The following is a 21,137-nucleotide window of genomic DNA, read 5'->3' as shown; positions in this document are numbered from 1 at the left end:
CTGTTTTTATCCAGATGGAACACTGATGACCAGCCCACTGAGGCAGGACATAGAAGGGGTGCTTTCCTTTCTGGAAGGAGGGCGAAATTTGAAACAAACAGTACCTCAAAGAAGAAAGAAATCTGTTGTCCTAAAGTAAGGGAAGGAAATGACAAGCTGTTTAGCCTTTTAGGAAAAAGAAAAAAAAAAGACGACAGCATATTCCCAGAAGATCTGTAAAAGCTATACGGAGTTTTGGCAGACACCCCAGAAACAAATATGAGGGAAAGGTTTGAACTCCTCTTTATGATGAAGATCTGTTTATTTCCCTTACAAATCCTCAATTATGAATTCCTTACATAAAAGATGTCCTAAGAGACACTGAAATAATGCCCATTGCAGATTTCAGAATAAATGTGTGATCTCTGGAGACCATCTCGCAGAATGAATGTGATTTTTAGCATGAAAAATGCATGCTTGGAAAACTTTCCATCAGACCTAGCAATTTTAAAAATAAAGTAGTTCATTTAAAAAGACTTGTAAAAAGACTTGTGAATTGGAAGCTCTTTGAAAATCAAGCACCTTTTGATGGCAGCTAGGCGTCTCTGGAATAGCTTTACTTTGTGGCTAGCGTCCGTGGCTCGGCAGCACGTGCACCCACCAGAGGATGAAGAGGACCAGGTATAGTTAGAGAGGGAAGGAGGGAGGGAGAGACAGAGAGAATATTGAAACTGTTGATTAAAAAAACAATTAGCAGCATCTGGTAAAATACCTAGTTAAAATTATTGTTTAGATGTAACTTAGACAATTTCCTTTTTTTTTTTTTTAAGATTTATTTATTTATACAAGCACTGGGTACAGTCAGAAGCGCAGGAGGGTGAGAGAATTCACCAGAGCCAGAGCCGGGAACAGAACAGGCAGACTGATGAAGTACACTGCTGAGGGGAGCAGCGGGCGCAGCAGGAGAGGTCTGCGCGCCATGTGGGACCCTTGCGGCGGCCAGGGATTGAACCAGTGCTGCAGAGGCTGCAGGCAGCATTGCAGCCCAGCACTCAACCACTGCGCCCCCAAGGGAGGCCCCAATTTCCATTTCTTATATTGAGAAATGACGGGGGTTATCATTCTGGCTCCAAGTTTTTGTTATTCTATTGCAATATGGAGAGGGTTGGCATGAATTGAACCCAGAATGCCTAGGAGACCTGACCGTGATGAACTTTTATCAGCATCTACATTTCATCATTGGATAGTTGTTTAGGTTATACATTGTCAGTCTGCCCTGGCTCTCTTTAGTAGGTAATTCTTTACTACCAACACCCAGGGGCACAACTCTATTAGTACAAGTGAGTTTGTTTGTTGAGAGTGGAAAGTGACAATTATTCTACTGTCTTCGCAATTTCAACTCAGGCCTGTCCAAAAACATCCACCCCACAGAGAGATTTCACAGCCCTCCCTGGTTGTGCCCTTCAGCATCCTGGCAAAATCGGGTCCTCAGGCAGTGCTGTGAGGCTGTGCCCATCTGCAATGGGCTGTGCCCAATGGGAGGTCATGACCCAAATTAAGACACCTGAATTCAGCTCATCATTAGACCTAAGAGGACTGAACTCAGGCAGTGGATACCGGACAACTTTAAAACGCTGGAGAGAGACACAGGGTAGAGACAGGATGAAAGCAAAATGCATGAAGATGGAAGAAAACCAGTCAGAAACTAGGGTGTGATTTACACCAGCACAAAGCAAAGTGTGTTTGAGCGATGACCGTAACGCTGGCAGATGTCTGTCAGGAAACTTCTCTGCATGGAGAGATGTCAGCTCGCTGGCATCCTCATTGTTAGGTTGGTTCTTAATAAACTTCCTAACAATGGAAGGAAGTGCTAGTATTCAGAGAATGAGAGTGTGTGGAGTTGAGTAATGGCACAGGCTGATCCCGGGCAGAGCGAGTCCCCATGCTTGGCATAACATGTTTTCTCCCAGAGCGGAAAGTGGCAGAATTAGGGCCTAATAGCAGACCATAGGTTTTATATTTTTTCAACCAAAGATCCATCACCACATTCTTTGCAATCCTGCTGATCACGGTGAAGATGAGTCAACTGCCAGCTCGTTAATCATACAGTCCAATTCCTATTTATAGACACAATATGTCATTTTGTTTTGTAGAGAATGGGTGGCTTATGTCCCTATATTTCCATTCAAGAAGCCAACATCAGTCTCATTGTTCTATTTCTTTAGGAAAGGATGCTCAGGAACATTTTTTTGTTTGGGTGGTTAATGCAACAAGCCACATGTGCTTGTAGCACACAGGGTATTTCCTAAGTGAGTCTGTGCCATTTTCTTTAAATAGGCTGAGGGCAAAAACACATCTCCCTGGGCCCCTACACTGCTGCTGAAAGCAGAATCATTGTGACAGCAAATTTCCGAAACAATGCTTAGAACAAATCCTACACTCTCTCCCACTTTCAGACAAGCTATGAAAAGGCCAAGCGTGTTTAGCTATAATGACAAACGCTGTTGTCATCTTTGTAATTTTTTTTCTTTAGTTGTTTTGCTATTCCATTTTTTTTCTTCTTGAGATTGTAGGGAAGAGAGGAACAAACCCTTTGAAGTCCCACAGAAAGGACTTTGGGTGCTTTCTTTGAATTCTGAAAATATAGCCAATTGGTTTGAATTCATAGTTGCCCTCTCAAAATCTACCTGAACTCTCTGAAAATTTGTTCCCTGAAGCACACAGAGCCAAAGCAATAGAGAGGGGCATTCAGAAACTGGGAGACAATTTCAGGTTCTCACAGGGCAGAGTGAATACAATGTTCCCTGCATTCCCCTTGCAGGGGTCAGTCAGCAAGTTTAACAGGTGCAGAGCTTGTGTGAGGGGGTCAGGCTGTGGAGTGCACAGGAGGGGATCTACCAGGCTGGCTTCTGGGAGCTATGCCCTGAGCTGCCTCAACATCCCCTTTTGCAGGGGGCTGGGGGAGGCCAGCTTATCTCTCAGCAGATGTGTTCTGGGATAAGGGTCCTCACAGCCTTTCAGAGCCTCGTGACCAGGGCTCCTCCACAAATGGATTTGAGACGCTGGTCCCATAACCTTCCTAGGGCCTGAATCCCATTCCGTGCAGTATCAGGAGAAGAGGGCTGCATGTCTTTCATTCCAACGTAGGCCTCGCAGCTTGGGCACGGATGGACCGCCACCCTGAGCGTCTCTGTGGGAATATAGCTTACGGGCCTCACATGGAGAGCCCTATGTGTCATTCGTGATTTAACAGTCTCTAGCTCCAAGCCTTAAAAATCCCTTCAACTACATGGAAACTTTGTTTTTGAAAGAATAAGTGCTACCCCTGTCTTCATTTTTTAGCATCTCAAATTTCAGATACCAAATACTGGATGTCAGTAATTTTAGAGGAAATTATGAGCTCTTGTTAAATGCAGAAATCACTTTCAAAGATTACTAATAGCTTAGAACTCTTTTATCTGTTTCACATTAATAAATATTACTCAAACTCTCTGAGGGGAGAGGTTATAACTTGAAATTATAGCATGTGTACTCTCTACCAAAGTTGGGGAACTAGAAAAGGTGTTTATTCCTGAAAAATTAGCAGTGTTGTTACATGTCTCAGTGACATCACAATTTGGATACAGACAGGGTAGAAGGATGAATGAAAGATAACGAGGATGGACTCTCGTTGCAAAAGGAGCCTGTTCTGACAAGATTAACCTCTCTAGGTCTCATACCATTATGCTCAGAGTGACAGTAGTTTCAGGGACAATGTTGGTGGCAGGTATATGAGGATTGTTGGCAAAGCCTGAGATATCGTACTCTGGGAATATAGAAAGTTCTTAAAACACAGAATATTCAGAATGCTTGCTAGTTTCCTCAAATTTTTTTTTTCAAATTTAATTCCAGTAATCATTTATCATTGCCATTAGTCTTGGCAATTTTTTTTTTTTTGACTCCACAAGCTAAGGCAATGAAAGCAAAAACAAACAAGTGGGACAACATCAATCTAAGAGCTTTTGCACAGAAAAATCCATCAATGAAATGAAAAGGCAACAAACTGAATGTGAGAAAATATTGGTAAATCCTATCTGATAAAGAACTGATATCTTGACTATATAGGAAATGCATACAAGTCAATAGCAAAACAAATCAAAATAACCAAAACCCAATCTGTTTAAGAAATGGGTAGAGAATCTGAACAACTGTCTTCCCAAAGAAGACATGCTAGAAAAGATAGTCAACATCATTAATCCTCGGGGAAATGCAAATCATAATCACAATGTAATAATGTGTAAGAATGGCTGTGATCAAAAAATGGTAACAAGTGTAGGTGGAGAAAAATGCAAAAACCCTCGTACACTGTTGATGGGAATGTGAACTGGAATAGCCACTATGGAAAGCAGTATAGAGGTTCCTCAAATAATTAAAAACAATGCTACTATATGATCCAGCAATTCCACTCCTAGATATGTATCCAAAGTAAATGAAAACACTAACTTGAAAAAGATTTCTGTAGCACCCTCTTCAATGTAGCATCATTGGCAAGAGCCAAGTATTGTTTCCATATCTTGAATCTTGCAAATAATCCAAGTGTCTGTTGATGGGTGAATGGATACACTGTCTCTCTCACGCACAATGGAATATTATTTAGCCATAAAAAGAATGAAATCTTCTGAATTGGAGAAAATATGTGCACATCATATATCTGACAAGGGACTGATATCAATGATCTACAAAGAGCTTATACAACTCAACAAACACAAAACAACCCCTATCAAAAAATGCATAGAAAAGCCACACAGGCACATGCAGATGGCCAACAGACATGAACAAATGCTCACCATAACTTACCATGAGGGAAATGCAGATCAAAACCACAATGAGATACCATCACATCTGTGAGGAGGGTCCATATTAAAAAAAACACAACAAATGCTACTGAGGATGTAGAGAAAAAGGAACCCTCTTACACTGTTCGTGTGAATGTAAGCTGGTCCAGCCCCTAGGGAAAGCTATGCAGAGGTTCCTCAAAATACTAAAAATGAACCAACAATCCCACAACTAGCTATCTACCCAAAGAACACAAAAACACTGATTTGAAAGGAAACTATATTTCCCTTTATTTATGCACTTTATGCACTCCTATATTTACAGCAGCACTATTTACAATATCCAAGATACGGAAAGAACCCAAATACCCCCAAACAGATGACTGGATCAAGAAGATAGGGAACATATACACAATGGAATATTACTCAGTGATGAAAAATGGTAAACTCATGCCATTTGCAGCAACACGAATGGAGGTGGATGGGATTATACTAAGTCAGTCAGAAGGAGAAAGATAAATATCATCTGGTTTCACTTATATGCAGAATATAGAGTAACCAAACAAAAGGTCAGACAAAGACTGACTTGGAAAGCTGACCATATCACTTAGGCATTGAGGAGGGGAGAGGGAGAGGTGAAAACAGGAGAGGAAAGAGCATACTGGACTATGTCTGAGCCTCCCAGAAGGGGAGTGTGGTGGGGTTGAGCAAAGGGGAGGGAGGGTCCAGTGGAGGATTACTGGGGCTTTGGTAGTGGGTGTGGTGAAATAACATATCTGTAGAGGTGTCCACCTATACCCCTCAAACATATAAATCAACATTACCTCAATAAATGTAACTTAAAAAAATAAAACACAAGAGAACATAAGAAAATTTAGATCTTGCCATTTGTAACATGGATGGATCTCAAGGGTATCATGCTAAATGAGGTAAGACAGAGAAAGACAAATTACTGCAATCACATTTATATGTGGAATCTAAAAACACCCCTCCACACTCTCCGTTCCCCCCCAACCCCCTCCTGCCAGCTCCTACACAAAGAATAGGTTGGAGGTTGTCTGAGGTGGGAGTAGGAACGGGTAGGGAAAATGGCAGAAGGGATCAAAAGGTACAAACTTTCAGTTACAAAATCCACACAAGACAAGAAAGGGAGGGAACAACAGTTAAAACAACTGTTCTAATTGTGTTTTGAGCACCTACTGGGTGTGGAGCACTGGATTAGTGTAGAAAAAAGGATTTTTAAATCAAGGTTAGTTTCTCAAAATGCATCTTTTCTTGTAAGAAGCAGTAGGCAAAGGAGAGACAGTAACTGGCCAATAGGCTAGAGGATTACATGTATCATTTTCTGAATGAAAGGAAAAACACAGGGCCTGGCAGGTAAAATAAAAAGACGCCCTGAAGGCCCATCTGTGAGAACATGTGACTAGGAAATTCTCAACAAGCAGAGGCTGAGGACTCTAAAGGACAAAAAGGCAGCTGCAGAGATTTTTAAGCAAGGGCTAGATTTCCACATGGGGTGAGGGAAACCCTCCCTGTCAGGTGGGACCAACAGGGCTTTCCTCAAGACAAGAAAGGGAGGGAGCAATATACAGTCCTGGTGGGAGTGATTGCCAATCAGTGGGTTCTAGTAATTTCCTTTGTTGACTGCTGGGATGATTCCTGTTGCAGGCCACTCCCTCCACTGCCCATTGTCTTTCCTAAGTCCAGGGTGTGGAGGCCTCCCCTGGGGGAGCCTCGTCTTTCAAGGCCAGTCTTCAGGCTTTTATTCTCAGGGCTGGACAGAGTCCACCGCTGCTCCCCCTCTGTTAAGGGGTGGGGCTCATACCCTTCCTCTTGCTTACTGGGGCAGCAGGCAGGGTGAGGGCTGAGCGGGTCAGCACCCACAGAAGGAGCGCCTCTATCCATTCCCAACCAGCGTAGCCTGGGCCTCCTGTCACTGTTATTAAACACTTGAAAGCTGTTATATTAGGAGAAAGATGCTTGTATTAGCTATGGAGTGGGTCAAGGAGGATTTTCTTTGGCTTTTTCTCTAGTTCACTGGGTCGATTACTAATGTCAACTAATGGCAATAACAGAGATGAACCGACTTTAATGCCATGACAAACGCACTAGTCTTTTGGATGGGGGTCTCCTTGCTGACGCGTAGTGAGACGGGTTCTAACTCAGGAGGTGTGGGGTTCTGTGCACAGCCTCATCTGTAGCTGCTCTGGGTTTACAGGCTTGTATCCCTGGAGGTTGCCAGAGACGAGGGGCCCTAGTAGAAGGACCAGGACACAGGTTTAAAAGTGAGGAAACCTGGATGCTGAGATCCTGAGCAACACAGCCACCTCTGGTGTTTAGCTCTTTGGCAAGAGTGATTCTCAAACTGTGGTGCCTGGGCCGGGGGTGTCAGCATCATTTGGGGATCTGCTAGAAATGCAAGTTCTCAGGCTCACCCCAGATGTACAGACTCAGACGCCCTGGAGGTGGAGTGCAGTGGCCTGGGTCTGAACTGCCCTCCAAGTGCTTCTGGTGCAGGAGGAAATGTGAGAACCCAAGAGCTGGAAGAATCCATTCTCCCTCTGGGTATAACCCTGCCAGGCTCATAGTACCCAGGTCTTCAAGGGGAAACCTGGAAGCTCAGCAGGGATAGATCCTCCTCACCCCCATAGGGGCTGAAGGATGAGTTGGGCACATCTGTGGCTGAAGAAGGAGATCAGTGGGTGGATGAATCCAGGCCAGATTTGAGACTGAGTTTAACAGGGGTTAGAGTGTCTAGAGACCAACTCAAGATTGGCTCTGGCTGTGCCCCTGCCAGTCAGCAGGGGACCGAGTGGCTGGGACTGGAGGGGTGTGGGGTCTTAGGCTTTGAATGCAATTCTCTTTGATATAAGACAACATTCTCTACAGTGTTGACCATAAAACTCTACGCCTTAGAATTAACGATCATTTGGCTCATTGCACTGATGAAAAACTTTTGAAGAACCTGGGATGGGAAGGGGATATGGTGAACCCTACAGGGAGCTGGCGAAGGCAGATCCAGGTTTTGTGGGGCCTGAAGCCTATATAATTTTGGCGACTCTTTAAGAAAAAGAACCCAAAAATGTATTAGGTTTGCAGATTTTACCAAAACACATGGCTGGAGCCCTTGCTGGGCCTCAGAAAGGTTTGTCCAATGAGGGGCCTGGGGTGGAAGCTCCTTCAGCCCCACAGTCCAGGGCCAGGATGGGCACACATCACTCCCCTGCGCGCTGGGTCCAGACCGTGTCCTGCCACAACTGGATGCCCTGGGGCCAGAAGCTCACTGGACAGCTTTTGGCATCTCTTCCCCTGCAGCCTCTTTTTCTCTTTGATTTCATTTTGTTGTTTGCAGTTACTAAACTAGGCCATAGACATAAGTCTGCAGGCACAGGTGGGGCAAGACCTCTTGCTGTATTTCATGTCTCAGAGGCAAAGTAACACCGGCACCAAGAAGAATCAGGTTTTGGCCTAGTGGTCTGGGAGTGACCACCCTGCTCGTATTTTCCTGATATTTTCAAACAATCATTGACACCCCTCTCTGCCAATCCTGCCCCCCATTCTGCCATTCCAACCAACAGCATCGCTCCCCCTGAAGTCAGGCCAGTCTGAAAACTCCCAGGATCTCAGGCGAATTGCCTCAGGCACACAAGTGGGAGCAGGCAGTGCAAGCAGCCCGTGCAAGCAGCCCCAGTGTGGCTCAGCCTCAGGGCGCTTCCTCACTACACACCGTGGCAGCAAGACATTGCTTCCCAAAGGAGCGAGAACGTCTGGAACTTTTTAAGTCCCAAGAAGTTTACTAGGAAATGGAACGCAGCGTCGCTCGGCACCAGAGCCTGACCTTCAGCCTTCCCCAGTGTCATTCTCCTTTAATGACACACAAGTGAACCCAGCTCTGTCCTGGGAGAGGACATTCCTGGTGGCCAGCCATCAGCACTGTGCAGGTGCTGAAGGGAACCCAGAGAGACTCCTGTGACCAGCAGCCCTCCCCACACCGCCTGCCTCCACTGCTGCTTTGTTCCCGGCCTTTGATACTCTTGGCAGTTTCCTCAGATTCCCCTTTGGCTCACAACCGAGGTCTCGAAGCCAGAGCCAGCTCCTGGCGAGCCTGCTAGCTGCCCCTCAGCTGCTGCCCTGCCTTCCTCCTTCCTCAGAGCCACTCTGGGGCGGAAGCTGTGCCTCAGGAGAGCTGCTGCCACACACTCATAAAACCACCATATGATCCGGTCATCCCGCTTCCGAGTATGCATCCAAAGGAAACAAAGACACCGACTCAGACAGATCTCTGTACCCTATGCGCAAATAATTAAAAAACAATGCAAACGTGGCATTATTTCCAACATATTGCCGAGATGCAGTATCGACCGAAGTGCCAGCGATGGATGAATGGATAAAGAAAATGCATATAAACACACACAACCCAGCCGTATCGTTCAGTCATAAAAATGAAAGAGATCCTGCCACTGGTGACAATATGCACGGACCGCGAGGGCACTTAGCGACGGAAGACAAAGACGAATGCTGGGTGAGCTCACTGGTAAGTAGAACCTTAAGCAAACAAGCCCCGAGCTCAGGGTGCAGAGAGCAGACTGGTGGCTGTGGGGGCGGCTCACACACCAGAGCTGTGCTCACCTGAGGACAGGAGACTCCCGCTGCTGCCGCTGATGATCTTCCCCTTGCTCCCCATGTTGGCCAGCTTGGAGGTCTTCAGGGTTCCTGTCTCTGTCAGGTCAATGGCGATCTCGCTCAGACTTCGCGCAGCATGGATTTTAGACTAGCGTGGGAGAGGAGACGAGGTAGTGAAGGGGACATTCACCTCTGAGCAAGAATACAACCACCCCCTGGCTTGTCATCCTGAAGTTTAGCAAGTTGCTTTATCGCCCATCTTGCAGTGGTTTTTTTTTTTTTTTTTTTTTTATGACTCTGCCCCTGCCCCATCACCAAGAGCTCTGCAAGAACAGATAGAGCTGAAGCATTGTCCCAGTCTGGGCCTCCCTGGTGGCGCAAGAGGTTAAGAGGCAACCTATGAAGCTATTCAAGCCACTGTAGCATGAGTTTGATCCGTGGCCAGGGAGCTACCCACATGACATGGCAGACCTCTCCTGTCTCACCTGCTGCTCCCTCAGCAGTGTATTTCAGTCAATCCGCCTGTTCTGTTCCCCACTCTGTCTCTGGAGAGTCCTCTCACCCTCACATCTCTGGCCTGTACCCCAGTTCTTGTATGCATAAGTAAATAAATCTTTAAAAAAAAAAAAAAAAGAAGTGTCCCAGTCTGTTATTCCACGGGTTGCACTGCGCTTAAGAGCACAGGCTCTGGAGTTGGACAGACGCGGCTGGGGTCTTGGTTTTGTGAAAGTGACCTAACCTCACTGAGTCTCATTCCCAAGTATTACTCCGGGAAACTGCACCTACAGCTCCAGACTTTTGTAGGGTCAGAGGAGGGAAGGCACGTGAAAGGTTCTCTTCCCTCCCTGCTCCTCTGTCTGCTTCTCAACACATAGTGCTGATTATAATTACTTTGTGCTTAAAGGAGAAAAAAATCATCATCTTTGTGAATGATTTAAGAGATATTTGGACAAATTCATGAAGTTCCAATGAACTTGGAAGTGATATAAATCTTTCTTTTTAAAAATTTATTTATGCATACAAGAACTGGGGTACAGGCCAGAGGGTGTGGGAGGTAAGAGGATTCACCAGAGACAGACTGGGGAGCAGAACAGACAGATAGACCGAAATACACTGCTAAGGGGAGCAGCGGGTAAGACAGGAGAGGTCTGCTGCACCATGTGGGTCACCTCCCTGGCCGGGGATGGAACTCGTGCTGCAGAGGCTGCGGACGGCTTCACAGTGCTGTATCTTAACCCCTTGCGCCACCAGGGAGACTCTGATGCAAACCTCTTAAGTGGAGCGCTGTGGATGGCTCAGAGGACTGAGCTGCTCTCGCCTACAAGCACAGTGTGACCTGTGGAGAAGCCTCGGACAGCTGTTCTTTTGGGAACTCAAATCCCCCAGGCAGTGCCCGACTTGGCACTCTGCTGCTGATTTGATATCTAAATGTCTGTGCCAAAGTCTTCAGCTCAGGGAAAACTCCAGTCCATTTATTCCATGTATTAATTGGTCTGATTTGGCTGACAGTTACAGCAGGTTAGAATAATTAGAAAAGGACTGTGCATTCACAATTATATCCCGAAAGGAATTGTGTGTAGGAAAGCTTCTCTCCACTGGTAAGTGAAATGGGTCTGCATTTCCTCTCTTAGGAAATCAATATTTGTGATCATATTTAAGGCAACTGACTTCACCTATACCATGAATTTTATGAAAAACAAACATAAATGCTACTCTATGCTATATGTTGGCTAAACTTCCCAGGGCCACTGCTGTCTTGCACACATGGATAGAGCCAGGTGAGGGTCACAACCGTGAGGGTCACAACTGAAGTTTTCAGTCACTTTTGTACCTTCACATCTGGTTCATTAAGACCAGCTCCTTGCCACACACAGGAGAAAGCTGGCAGAGGGGAGCTAATGAAGGTCACAGAAGGTCACCATTGGCCTGCTCACCCTTATTTACATTGTCTCTTTGTGCCCAGGTGCCCACAAAGGCTGTCTGAAGCTCCATGACCTCACCCTTCCTCCAGCCTCCATACTGTTGCCAACACTGGTGAAAGATGATGACTTCCGGTCACTAAGCACTTCCCTGATGTCAACAAGATCCAAGTGCAAGGGGCAGAGGAAATGCTGGGACTTTGCTTGTTTTGTTCACCAGGTATGAAGGGCCTTCCTCCTCTCTCTGTCCCACTGATGCTTCCTCCACTGACCCTCAACTTTCATCCCTACATTCTGAACGAAGTCAGCTTCCTCAGGTTCAGCCTTCCCTGCTCATAAAATCCCAGCTGCCAGGCCCTTGTAAGTTCTGGCTCGCAGTGGAGAACAGGAAGTGCTTTTCAGTGCGTGTGGCCACAGCACATCAACAGTACCCATCTGGTTGAGCTTTCTCCTCTATGCAAGCCGGGAAGCACAGCCCTCTGCTCTCTTTCTTTCAGCACCACATTGTTACCAAGGCCCACGCTTCTGGTGAGGTAAGAATAACTCACAAATACACAGGCCATTCAGCATGGTGGGAAGGGCCCAGGACCCAAAGTCAGAAAGATCTAGATTGGAATCTTGGCTAATCTGAATAAATCGCTGTTTGAGCTTGATGTTCAACCTCTTTGATGCCTAGATCCCTGTTTCTATAATGGAAATCATAGAATACATATCAATGACTCGGGATAGGACTAAGTTAGAAAACAAAGGTAAAGGCCATTGGTATTGGAATGGGATATAAACTAGGGTCTGGCAGTAATTTGTTAGATGAGGTTTAATGGATTGATGACTCAACCTGTCATCTTGAGAATTTCATTAATCACAAGACCTGCCCCCTCAGCCCTGCCACACATCATTCTCAGAGGCAGAAAACAAAATATGGAAAAGGGGCCAACAGAGAGAGATCCTGCCCAAGGGAGGCTAGATCCTTAGAAGCGTTAGAGACTAACTGGCATCTGTCTAGAATGGAAACATCGCGATGACGGAATGTACAAGGAGAGAGAGCGCTACGAGGAAATGGGTTCTGACAGGAGATGCTTTTGTTTTTCAAAGACAATCTTTTGGACCAACCCAAAATGGACTGCATACTTCTGACCACACAGTTTATTATTACTCATGGGCAAGGTGTTAGCTCCCAGACCCTGCTCTCATGCTGCTTTGCTCTATGTGGACTGAAGACTAGCAGACTAGATCTGGGATGGGAGATGCGGTGGAAGAAGGAGAATTAAGAAGGAAAGATGTTTGGATTGGAGGCCAACTCAAGAAGTCCCCACTTGTAGTGTTCAGAGGGAAAGTATCTAATGTTTATTCTAAACAATTTGAGCTCTCAAATGTTTTCCTCCAAAGTCCAAGAGGCATTCCTTGGTTCCAGGCTTGGGAGGTTGCCAGGGTCCAGCTGACACTTCTGATCTTTGGGGTCAGCATGGAGAAGTTACCACTTGTAACTGGTGTCTACACAGTCTGTCATTCTCAATGAGTCACCAACCATGTGGCCTCCATCTTCTTTGGTGATGGAGTGTGTTGTGTACATGTGTGTGGAGTGAGAGTTTGAGAGAGCGAGAGAGAGAGAGAGAGAGAGAGAGAGAGAGAGAGAGAGAGAGAGAGAGAGAAGCGCACACACAAGAGCGAGCGCCTGGCAAACCCTTCTGAAATGATTTGCACAATGACCCTGAAAGAAAATTAAGTGCCAGGGGAAGAGCATGAGACTTGTTGGCTACCCACCTTCCCTGCTGACTCAAACCACTAGACCACACTTGTTTCTGGATGATAAGCATCACTTGGGAGCCTGGGCTTTGCTGCAGCACTTCAGAAAAAGGAATGGCTGGCATGGCCAGATACAGTAGTGTGAAGCAATGGCTAGTATGCCAGCCAACACTGGCTGTTCTGAAATATCTGGAAGCTTTTCGTCCCAGGCCTGTCAGCCATCACTCACCCAGAGGCCAGCCTGCCCACCGGAGATAGATCACATCACCCTTCTCTAAAGAACGGCATTCCAACAAGGAAAGGTGGTGTAATGTAATTCCTAAGGGTGATTTTATTATGTCTGATTTAATTTAAGGAACTCTTAAAGAATTTAAGCTTTATGCAAGCATTGGCCAGCGAACGGTATGATGAATTATTAATGATAATAATAAAAGATAGCATACATCTCCTAAAGCTATTTTACAGACATGTGTCATCAGGAATTCCCCTTGCTGCTCTCTAATTGGGGAAAGCAAGGCATGAGCACGAAGGAGTTGTCCAGGATCAGAGAGCTGGAGGTCAGACTCCTGAACTGGAAAACTGTTCCCTCTCCTGTCGCTGCAGGTTGGGGAACTGGTTCCTATGAGAAATGCAAGAAAAGTGGTCAGGAATGTATGTGAGCATCAAGCATCAATGTATGTGAGGAAAAGCTCGGTTGCTGGGAGTGTGTGATTTCCTTCCTTCCTCCGGGGCAGTTACAGAGCAGTCCAGCTGAAATGTCCCTATTGCTGTGGGTATTTGGTTTGGCCTCTTCAAAGATACTGTTGTTTATTATTTTTTGTGGTTTACTTGTTGCCATCCGTAGGTGCACCTATGAGCCTGCTGAATAAGCTTCTCCCACTGTAGAGCAACATCATTTTCAAAAATGGGGATTAAAGGCTTCCCCTGGTGGCGCAGGTGGTTGAGGGCCGCACTGTGAAGCTGTCTGCCAGCTCTGCAGTGCCAGTTCGATCACGGCCGGCCAGCGAGGGTCCCACATGGACCTCTCCTATTGCGCCCGCTGCTCCCCTCAGCAGTGTATTTCATCAGTCGGCCTGTTCTGTTCTGTTCCCCACTCTGTCTCTGGTGAATTCTCTCACCCTCCTGCATCTGGCCTGTACCCCGGTTTTTGTATAAATAAATAAATAGATCTTAAAAAAAATTACTATTTAAAAAAAAATGGGGATGAAGATCCCAAAGAAGAGGCCTCCTAAGTGACCCAAGAGTCTCTCTATGCAAAAAACCAGCACAGGAAGGAGAAGCACAGCAAGCGAGGCACTATTATTAGGGTGAAGTACACCTTTTCTTTCCCCTTTTAAAACTGTGGTATTGGTGCGTGTGGGGTCTGCCTGCAGGAGGAATTGGCAGCAGGTTCAGGAGGCTTGCCAGGCTCGCTATCCCTCACCATCCATTGCTGAATAATAGAGGATGGCAAAATGTCCCAAGGTTTTGACTTCCAGCTCTTCCCTCTGGAGGACATAATGACACCTGCCCATGGTCTCAACCAAAAGCATGAATCAAAACATTTTGGTTCTGTTTCTTTTGACCTAATTGGACCTCAAAGTTCTGTGCCGAAGCCCATCATGACCAGAAGAGCTGTGGAATACTCTGGTTATTCCTAGCAACAAAGATAAGCTGTTCCCATTCACCCTAGAAAATGACCCAAAAAGGGGGTCAGGAAGAGTTTTCAGTGGAGGAGGAAATGTGTTACTAAGGAGGATGGACTGCTACATGGAGAGGCCCTGACTAAACTAAATTACAACTTGAGGGATTGTTTCCTTTCTTCCCTTCCCCTTTTCTTACTATCTTTCACTTACCTGCCCCCCACTTGACCCCAGCTCTCTCTCCCACTCACCTCCCCACGCCAGGGGAAGGGCAATCTACTCCAAAGGGGAAGCTGTAAGGATCCAATAAGGCACTGATACAAAAAACCAACCTTGGGCCCAGTCATTCCAGGGTCCTGCCACCACTTCCCCTCCCAGGAACTCACACAATGGGGGAGAGCCTTCCCTGTGTGGTGGTATCTACTGGGCCAGGGGCCCAGGCTGGTCTTACTCTAGCTCCCTCTTCCACCACCCCCAGGCCAGTAGGAGCCTGAGAAAGGTGCAGGGCCCATCTTGATATGGCTCTTCACTTGAGGGGTAATGAAAGGGAGTGGCTGTGGGGGGATGCACAGGGAGGACGGGAAACAAAGTCGGGGTAACAGGGGCCAGAGTGTTGATATAAGCCCTGTGTGAACCAGGGAGACGTCATTCTCCCACCCACCAGAACACACACCACATGGGTGTCTGCACAAGGGCTGGGTCCAATCTCCTCAGAGGATGAATGTTTACCAAGGCCTGAGGCTGCAAGTCTACCTTAGGGAAGAAGTGTTACTGCTTTTTTTTCCTTCATCTTTCCAGTTTTGCATTTTTAAAAAGTGGAGCTGGCAGTTGAAAATGCCTGGAGGGTTTTCACAGCAATTATTCTAAATAGTTAAGTGGTGTCTATTAGTTGAAAAGGGTTACTTATTTTTTTTTTTTCAAAAAGAAAACAATATGCTACTGTTTAAACACCAAAAAGCACTTAACTGCTTGCTCCTAGGAGTTTCCTGAGGTTCAAAAGCACAGTTGAAATTCCTCAAAAGGGCCCTACCTGGCGGCAGGAAATGGCTAGAGAGGCTCTCTGACTGTGGTTGAGCGGGAGGCTTTTGGCCAAGTTGCATAGAGCCTGCCCTCTTGAAGAATTCATCTCATTCCCCACTCCGTAGCCCTAAAAGCAAGTCCCTACCTGTGTGTGGTGCCTTCCCACCATCCAGTTCTCAATCCCTGAACTTCAAGATCCAGACAAGGGCCCTTGGCCGAAGTAGGCCAGCGCCCAGCTTGGAGAAGTCTGATCACGGCACAGTCCTGCTCAGTCCCAGAAAGGAGCTTACCTTACTCTGCTTCCTGTCCAGATAGAACTGGTGTTGGCTGATGGCCATAGCCCAGATGGACTTGATTAATGCTGGACACGCGTACCACGTATGCACCGCTATGCCACTGTGTCCAAATGTCCTCCTTGTCACTGATGCCCTGGGAAAGCAAGAGTCAGGAGGTTAAACCAAATTTATGATGAGGGAAACCACTGTACAGACAACGGCTTTTTCTGGGAACCTACTGGGTGCCAGAAGTCCTGGTGTAAAGGTGACAGATAAGAGGGCACATATACACGTACGCACATACACAGACTTACACGGACACACACACTTGCTTTAGGAACTGGCTGGAATAGGCCTTTTTATTTTTGAAATAAAAACAGTCTCTATTTAAGGTGTGAAATGTGATGATTTGATGTACATATACTTAGTGAAATGATTACAAGTCAATTTTTTATTATTTATTTTTTTATTTATACAAGCACTGGGTATAGTCAGAAGCGCGGGAGGGTGAGAGAATTCACCAGAGCCAAAGCGGGGAACAGAACAGGCAGACTGATGAAATACACTGCTGAGGGGAGCAGCAGGCACGGCAGGAGAGGTCTGTGCGCCATGTGGGACCCTCAGCGGCGGCTGGGGATCGAACCAGCGCTGCAGAGGCTGTGGGCAGCCTCGCAGCCCAGTGCTCAACCACTGCGCCACCAGGGGAGGCCCTAGTCAAGTTATTAACATATCAATTCCTCACATAATTGTGCGTGTGAGAAGAGTCCCTGGAATCCACTGTTAGCTCATTTCTAGTATTCACTATGGTATTATTAATGCTGTACATTATTGCTCTACTTTCTCATCCTAGAGAGCTGCTACAGCTTTTTACCCTCTGACCAACATCCTCCCATTTCCCCAACCTCCCAGTTCCTGCCAGCAGTTCTACTCTCTGCTTCTATGCATTTGACTTTAGAGTCTACCTACATGTAAGTGAGGCGATGCAAGTCTTTTCTTTCTGTGTCTGACCTAGTTCACTTGGTGTAATGTCCTCAGTTCCATCTGTGGTACTGCAAGTGCAGAATCTCCTTTTTAAAGACTAAATAATATTCCATTGTATAAATACACCATAATTTATTTATTCATCTGTCAACAGACACTTAGGTTGTTTTCATATCGTGGCTATTGTAAATAGAGCTGATCTTTTGATTCACTGACTTGAGTTCAGAATCTGACCAAGTCACTGCCTTGTCTGGGTTAAGAGGGGTCATTTCAGGTCACTGAATAGTCCTCTCTGAGCTTCAGCTCCTGGCAATGGGCCAAGACAAACTTCAGAGACAGGAAAAACCCTCTGACAAGGTCCTTCACTAACCAAGCAATTCTGCCTATGGTAAAAGATGAGTACAGTTTCTTCTAATTAGCACAGGTCACGGCATCGGAGGGGATCAAGACTTATGTCCCTTTACAATATTCCTTGAAGGAGTTGGTTACCAATTTCAAGAATCTTCAGAGGCTGCAGGGTGTGAAGGATCAAGAGAGGGAAGAAAGGAGTCCAGTCAGGCCCTTCCCACCTCCTACCTCCACATTTATGGAGGAGACATGGAGCAGACATGTCTGAGTAGAGGCAAGTGGACTTTAGAAATGAAAGTGGGAAACACAGATCATAATAGAACTCAACACATGAATAAAAGGTTGGGGCTGGAAGAGCTCTATGTTCATATTCTGAGGGAAGTATACTTTATGGGCTGGACCAATCATTTTACAAGTGAAATCTGAGAATGTGCATACACGTGTGTGTGTGTGTGTGTGATTGAGAGAGAGAGAGAGAGAGAGAGGGGCAGAGAGAGAGAGAGACAGAGAGAGAGAGAGAGAGAGAGAGAGAGAGACAGAGAGGGACTGGGTGGTGTGACAGTGGGGTGAGTTTTGGGGTTTATGGTAAGTATATCAGGAGGAAAATGTGTGTTCTCAAGATTATGGAATTTAGAAGAAACCTGGGCTAGTCACTATTTGGCTTTTTTTTTTTTTTTTTTTCGCCATGGCAAATTTTCCCTTGAAGAAAATTTAAAGCCACATACTTTGGGGGCTAAGGATTTAACAGTAGGTTTTCTTCATGCCCACTTTAAGGAGAGTTTCAAATCTGGCGGTTAGTTAATGATAATGATTTTAGGCAGGGTTTTCCTCCTTTTGGTTAAAACATCAGCTAAGAAAGAAAATGCCAGTTCATGAAAGAGCACACAGTTGGAAAGAATGGAAAAGGCGCCAGAGAATGAGTGAAGAGGAAAGCCCCGCACGCTCTGTAGGTTTAAAAAGAAATTGCTACTTGAATCCACACTTTGACTCTCATAGCCATGGCAGCTCCTGGGAGAAAATTCATTTCCCCCCAAAAAAAGCTGAATTGGAAAAGAAAAGTAAGCTGGAATGCATCTGAGTGCAAGTAGTGAGCGTTGCACCAGGCCGGGCACTTAGATTTTCCAGGTAGGGCGCAGGGCAGGGGCCGGGGGTGGGGAGGCACACAGTCTACCAGGTCTGGGCAGTTCTGGGGCAGCATCTCAATCAGATGCTGGGGAGCCTCTCCTGCTCCATTATTACTTTATCTCTTCTCTGCATCTTCCCTTCAGGCTCTTCCCAGCCCCCTCATTTTTCTATTCTGCTTAAACCTTAGAAATGGGACATTTGCCAGGTGCAGAGAAGCACAGGCTCAGAGTTAGGAGGCACAGGCAGGAGAGCAAGTGCCACAGCATCAGGGATCCCTAGGGAAAGCCCCCACAGAGCAGGCTGCAGCCCTGCACCCCAGGATGCAGGCCATGCCCTCTGTCCTGACAGGCACCTCTTCCGTGCCAGGCCCTTTGAACGGGTCTTCATGGCAGGGTTCTCTCAAGCCCCTGCCATCTTGTTACCTTGGTTCAGACTCCCTTCCAGGGCTGGGGCAGGGCTGATCCCTGGGCCCTCAGGTTTGTTAATTAGGTGACTCTTCCCTGCACCAACTAAGGCAACAGCAATAGGATGCCATATTTAAGGAGCACCACCAGGCTGTGAAAAGTGTACTTCCTGCCATGCGTGAGGCAAGGTCAGGCTTTGGCTCAGCCACTGGTGTAAGCAGCTGACCCAAAGCAATTCCTCAGGCTTGCTTGGTGCATTTGCAAAAAGTGTCTTTAAAACTGGCGCAAGGGGTTAAGCACAGCACTATGAAGCTAGCCGCAGCCTCTGCAGCATGAGTTCGATCCCCGGTCAGGGAGGTAACCCACATGGCCCAGCAGACCTCTCCTATCTCCCCCGCTGCTCCCCTCAGCAGTGTATTTCAGTCAGTCTTCCTCTTCTGCTCCCCCACTCTGTCTCTGGTGAATCCTCTCAGCCCCCACACCTCTGGCCTGTACCCAGTTCTTGTATGAATAAATAAACCTTTAAAATTTAAAAAATAAAATAGGGCCTCCCCAATGGTGCAGCGGTTGAGCGCTGGGCTGCGAAGCTGCCCACAGCCTCTGCAGCGCCGGTTCCATCCCGGGCGGCCGGCGAGGGTCCCATACGGTGCGCAGACCTCTCCTGCTGTGCCCACTGCTCCCCTCAGAAGTTTATTTCGTCAGTCTGCCTGTTCTGCTCCCCGCTCTGGCTCTGGTGAATTCTCTCAGCCTCCTGTGCTTCTGACTGTACCCAGTGCTTGTATAAATAAATAAATCTTTAAAAAAAATTAAAAAATAAAACTGATGTGGACTAGGTCTCCTCCACCCTGGCCTCTCTTTGCCTCCCCTCTCCCCGCCCTGCGCACCTGCAGGCTAACAGAAGGCTACTGTCCTGGAGGGGACATGATCACACTGGACTGCCTCCACTGCCCTCTTTCACCCCACCTGACCCACATCTTCATCCCACTGAGGGGCCACTTCATGATCCTTTGAGGTTCAGCTCTCCTCACCAGCCTGGCTTCTGACGACCTGCACCTGTGAGCACTTGGGACCCCCGGGCATTGCTGGCTGCCTTGGGTATAGTGCACAGGTGTGGTACATAAGCATGGGACTCCAGGGTTCCCATTCTGCCTCTACCACCTGCCAGTTGTAAGTTTGAGCAGGTTTCCCTCATGCAGAACAGGAGTAGGACCCATTTCTCAGGCTTACTGAGACCCCCAGGAAACAGTGCGTCCCAGCGTTTAGAAGGGAGTCTGCATGTGGCAAGCACTCAACAGACAGTAAGCTCCCTCTCTGCCTGTCACCCCAATGGAGTGAGATGCTCTTTAAGGACAGAAGACCTGTCTCGGACTTCCCTCGATATTCCCACTCACCCAACAGTGCCTGGACACAGAGCTACTCCACACATGTGAGACAGTCCCGTTCCCTGTGATAGGTCAGAACCGTGCTACTGTATCCTGTGAGGTTGGGGCCCTTTCTTATATCCATGGGCCTTGGGGAAGGGAAGGGAATTCAGGGCTTCATCATAGATAGAGTCACAAGGCCCAGGAAAACACACACACACACACACACACACACTCCCTCTCTCTCTCTCTCTCTCTCTCTCTCACTCACAAATCCATACACGTACATGCAGGATTTGTCCAAGGTGTCACTCTAAGTTCCAAGAACTCCCCACAGAGCGTGGACCAGGCAGAGTCTGTCTGTCCCTTATGCTCAGCCTCTGAGATGATTAGCCTCTAGCTTTTACCCTGTCAAGTATCCCCTTTCTGTGTCTGACCCATGGTGACACGTTCATTGCCTTCTTTTTACATGTAAATTTCCCCTCCCCTCACAGCCTAAAAATCTGCTGAGACAACAGGGTTCACCTGGAAAAAGAACAGCGTGTTCCTTCTGGGCTGGAACACCATTTCAGCACCCCTCTCTCCCCCACCTGGCTTGCAGGAATGACTGACTGCTCCTCTGAGGCAGGGACTCCAGGCTGCAAGATGCTTTGCCAGACCCTGAGAAATGCTAGACAAGTGTTCTGCTTAACGCTACCAACTCCACCCACTGCAGAGACACAGAACCCCTCAAACGCTCTCCACTTCATCTGGTGGAGTAGCTGTGGGCGTGGGCAAGCCCTTCCCCTGCGGAATGGCTGTTTCACACAGATTACATGTGGGCCGAGCAGCACATCTGGGTTATCACCAGCTGCAGGACGGAGCCTACTGCACAAGCCACAGCCTCCCAGAGTGGGTGGAAGCCCTGCTCTTGCTCAGAGCAC

The 21,137-nt window shown here is 47.1% G+C and overlaps 1 protein-coding gene across 6 annotated transcripts in view; it reads right to left on the bottom strand.

The window, feature by feature from the left end:
• The window catches only part of FRMD4A (FERM domain containing 4A), a gene marked incomplete at both ends in the record, with an annotated part of 535,058 nt that overhangs the window by 32,710 nt on the left and 481,211 nt on the right, over positions 1–21,137 (bottom strand). For all 6 annotated transcript variants that reach the window (XM_084253889.1, XM_084253888.1, XM_084253890.1 and 3 more), the window contains 2 exons: positions 9,423–9,564; positions 16,011–16,149. In XM_084253889.1, the coding sequence (XP_084110015.1) occupies positions 9,423–9,564; positions 16,011–16,149 (281 nt within the window). The remainder of the gene's footprint in view (positions 1–9,422; positions 9,565–16,010; positions 16,150–21,137) is intronic.

Source organism: Talpa europaea (genome assembly GCF_964194135.1).
Source record: "Talpa europaea genome assembly, chromosome: 14".
NCBI lineage: Eukaryota > Metazoa > Chordata > Mammalia > Eulipotyphla > Talpidae > Talpa > Talpa europaea.
Note: the sequence above shows the minus strand (reverse complement) of the source record. Positions and strands in the feature narration are given on the sequence as shown.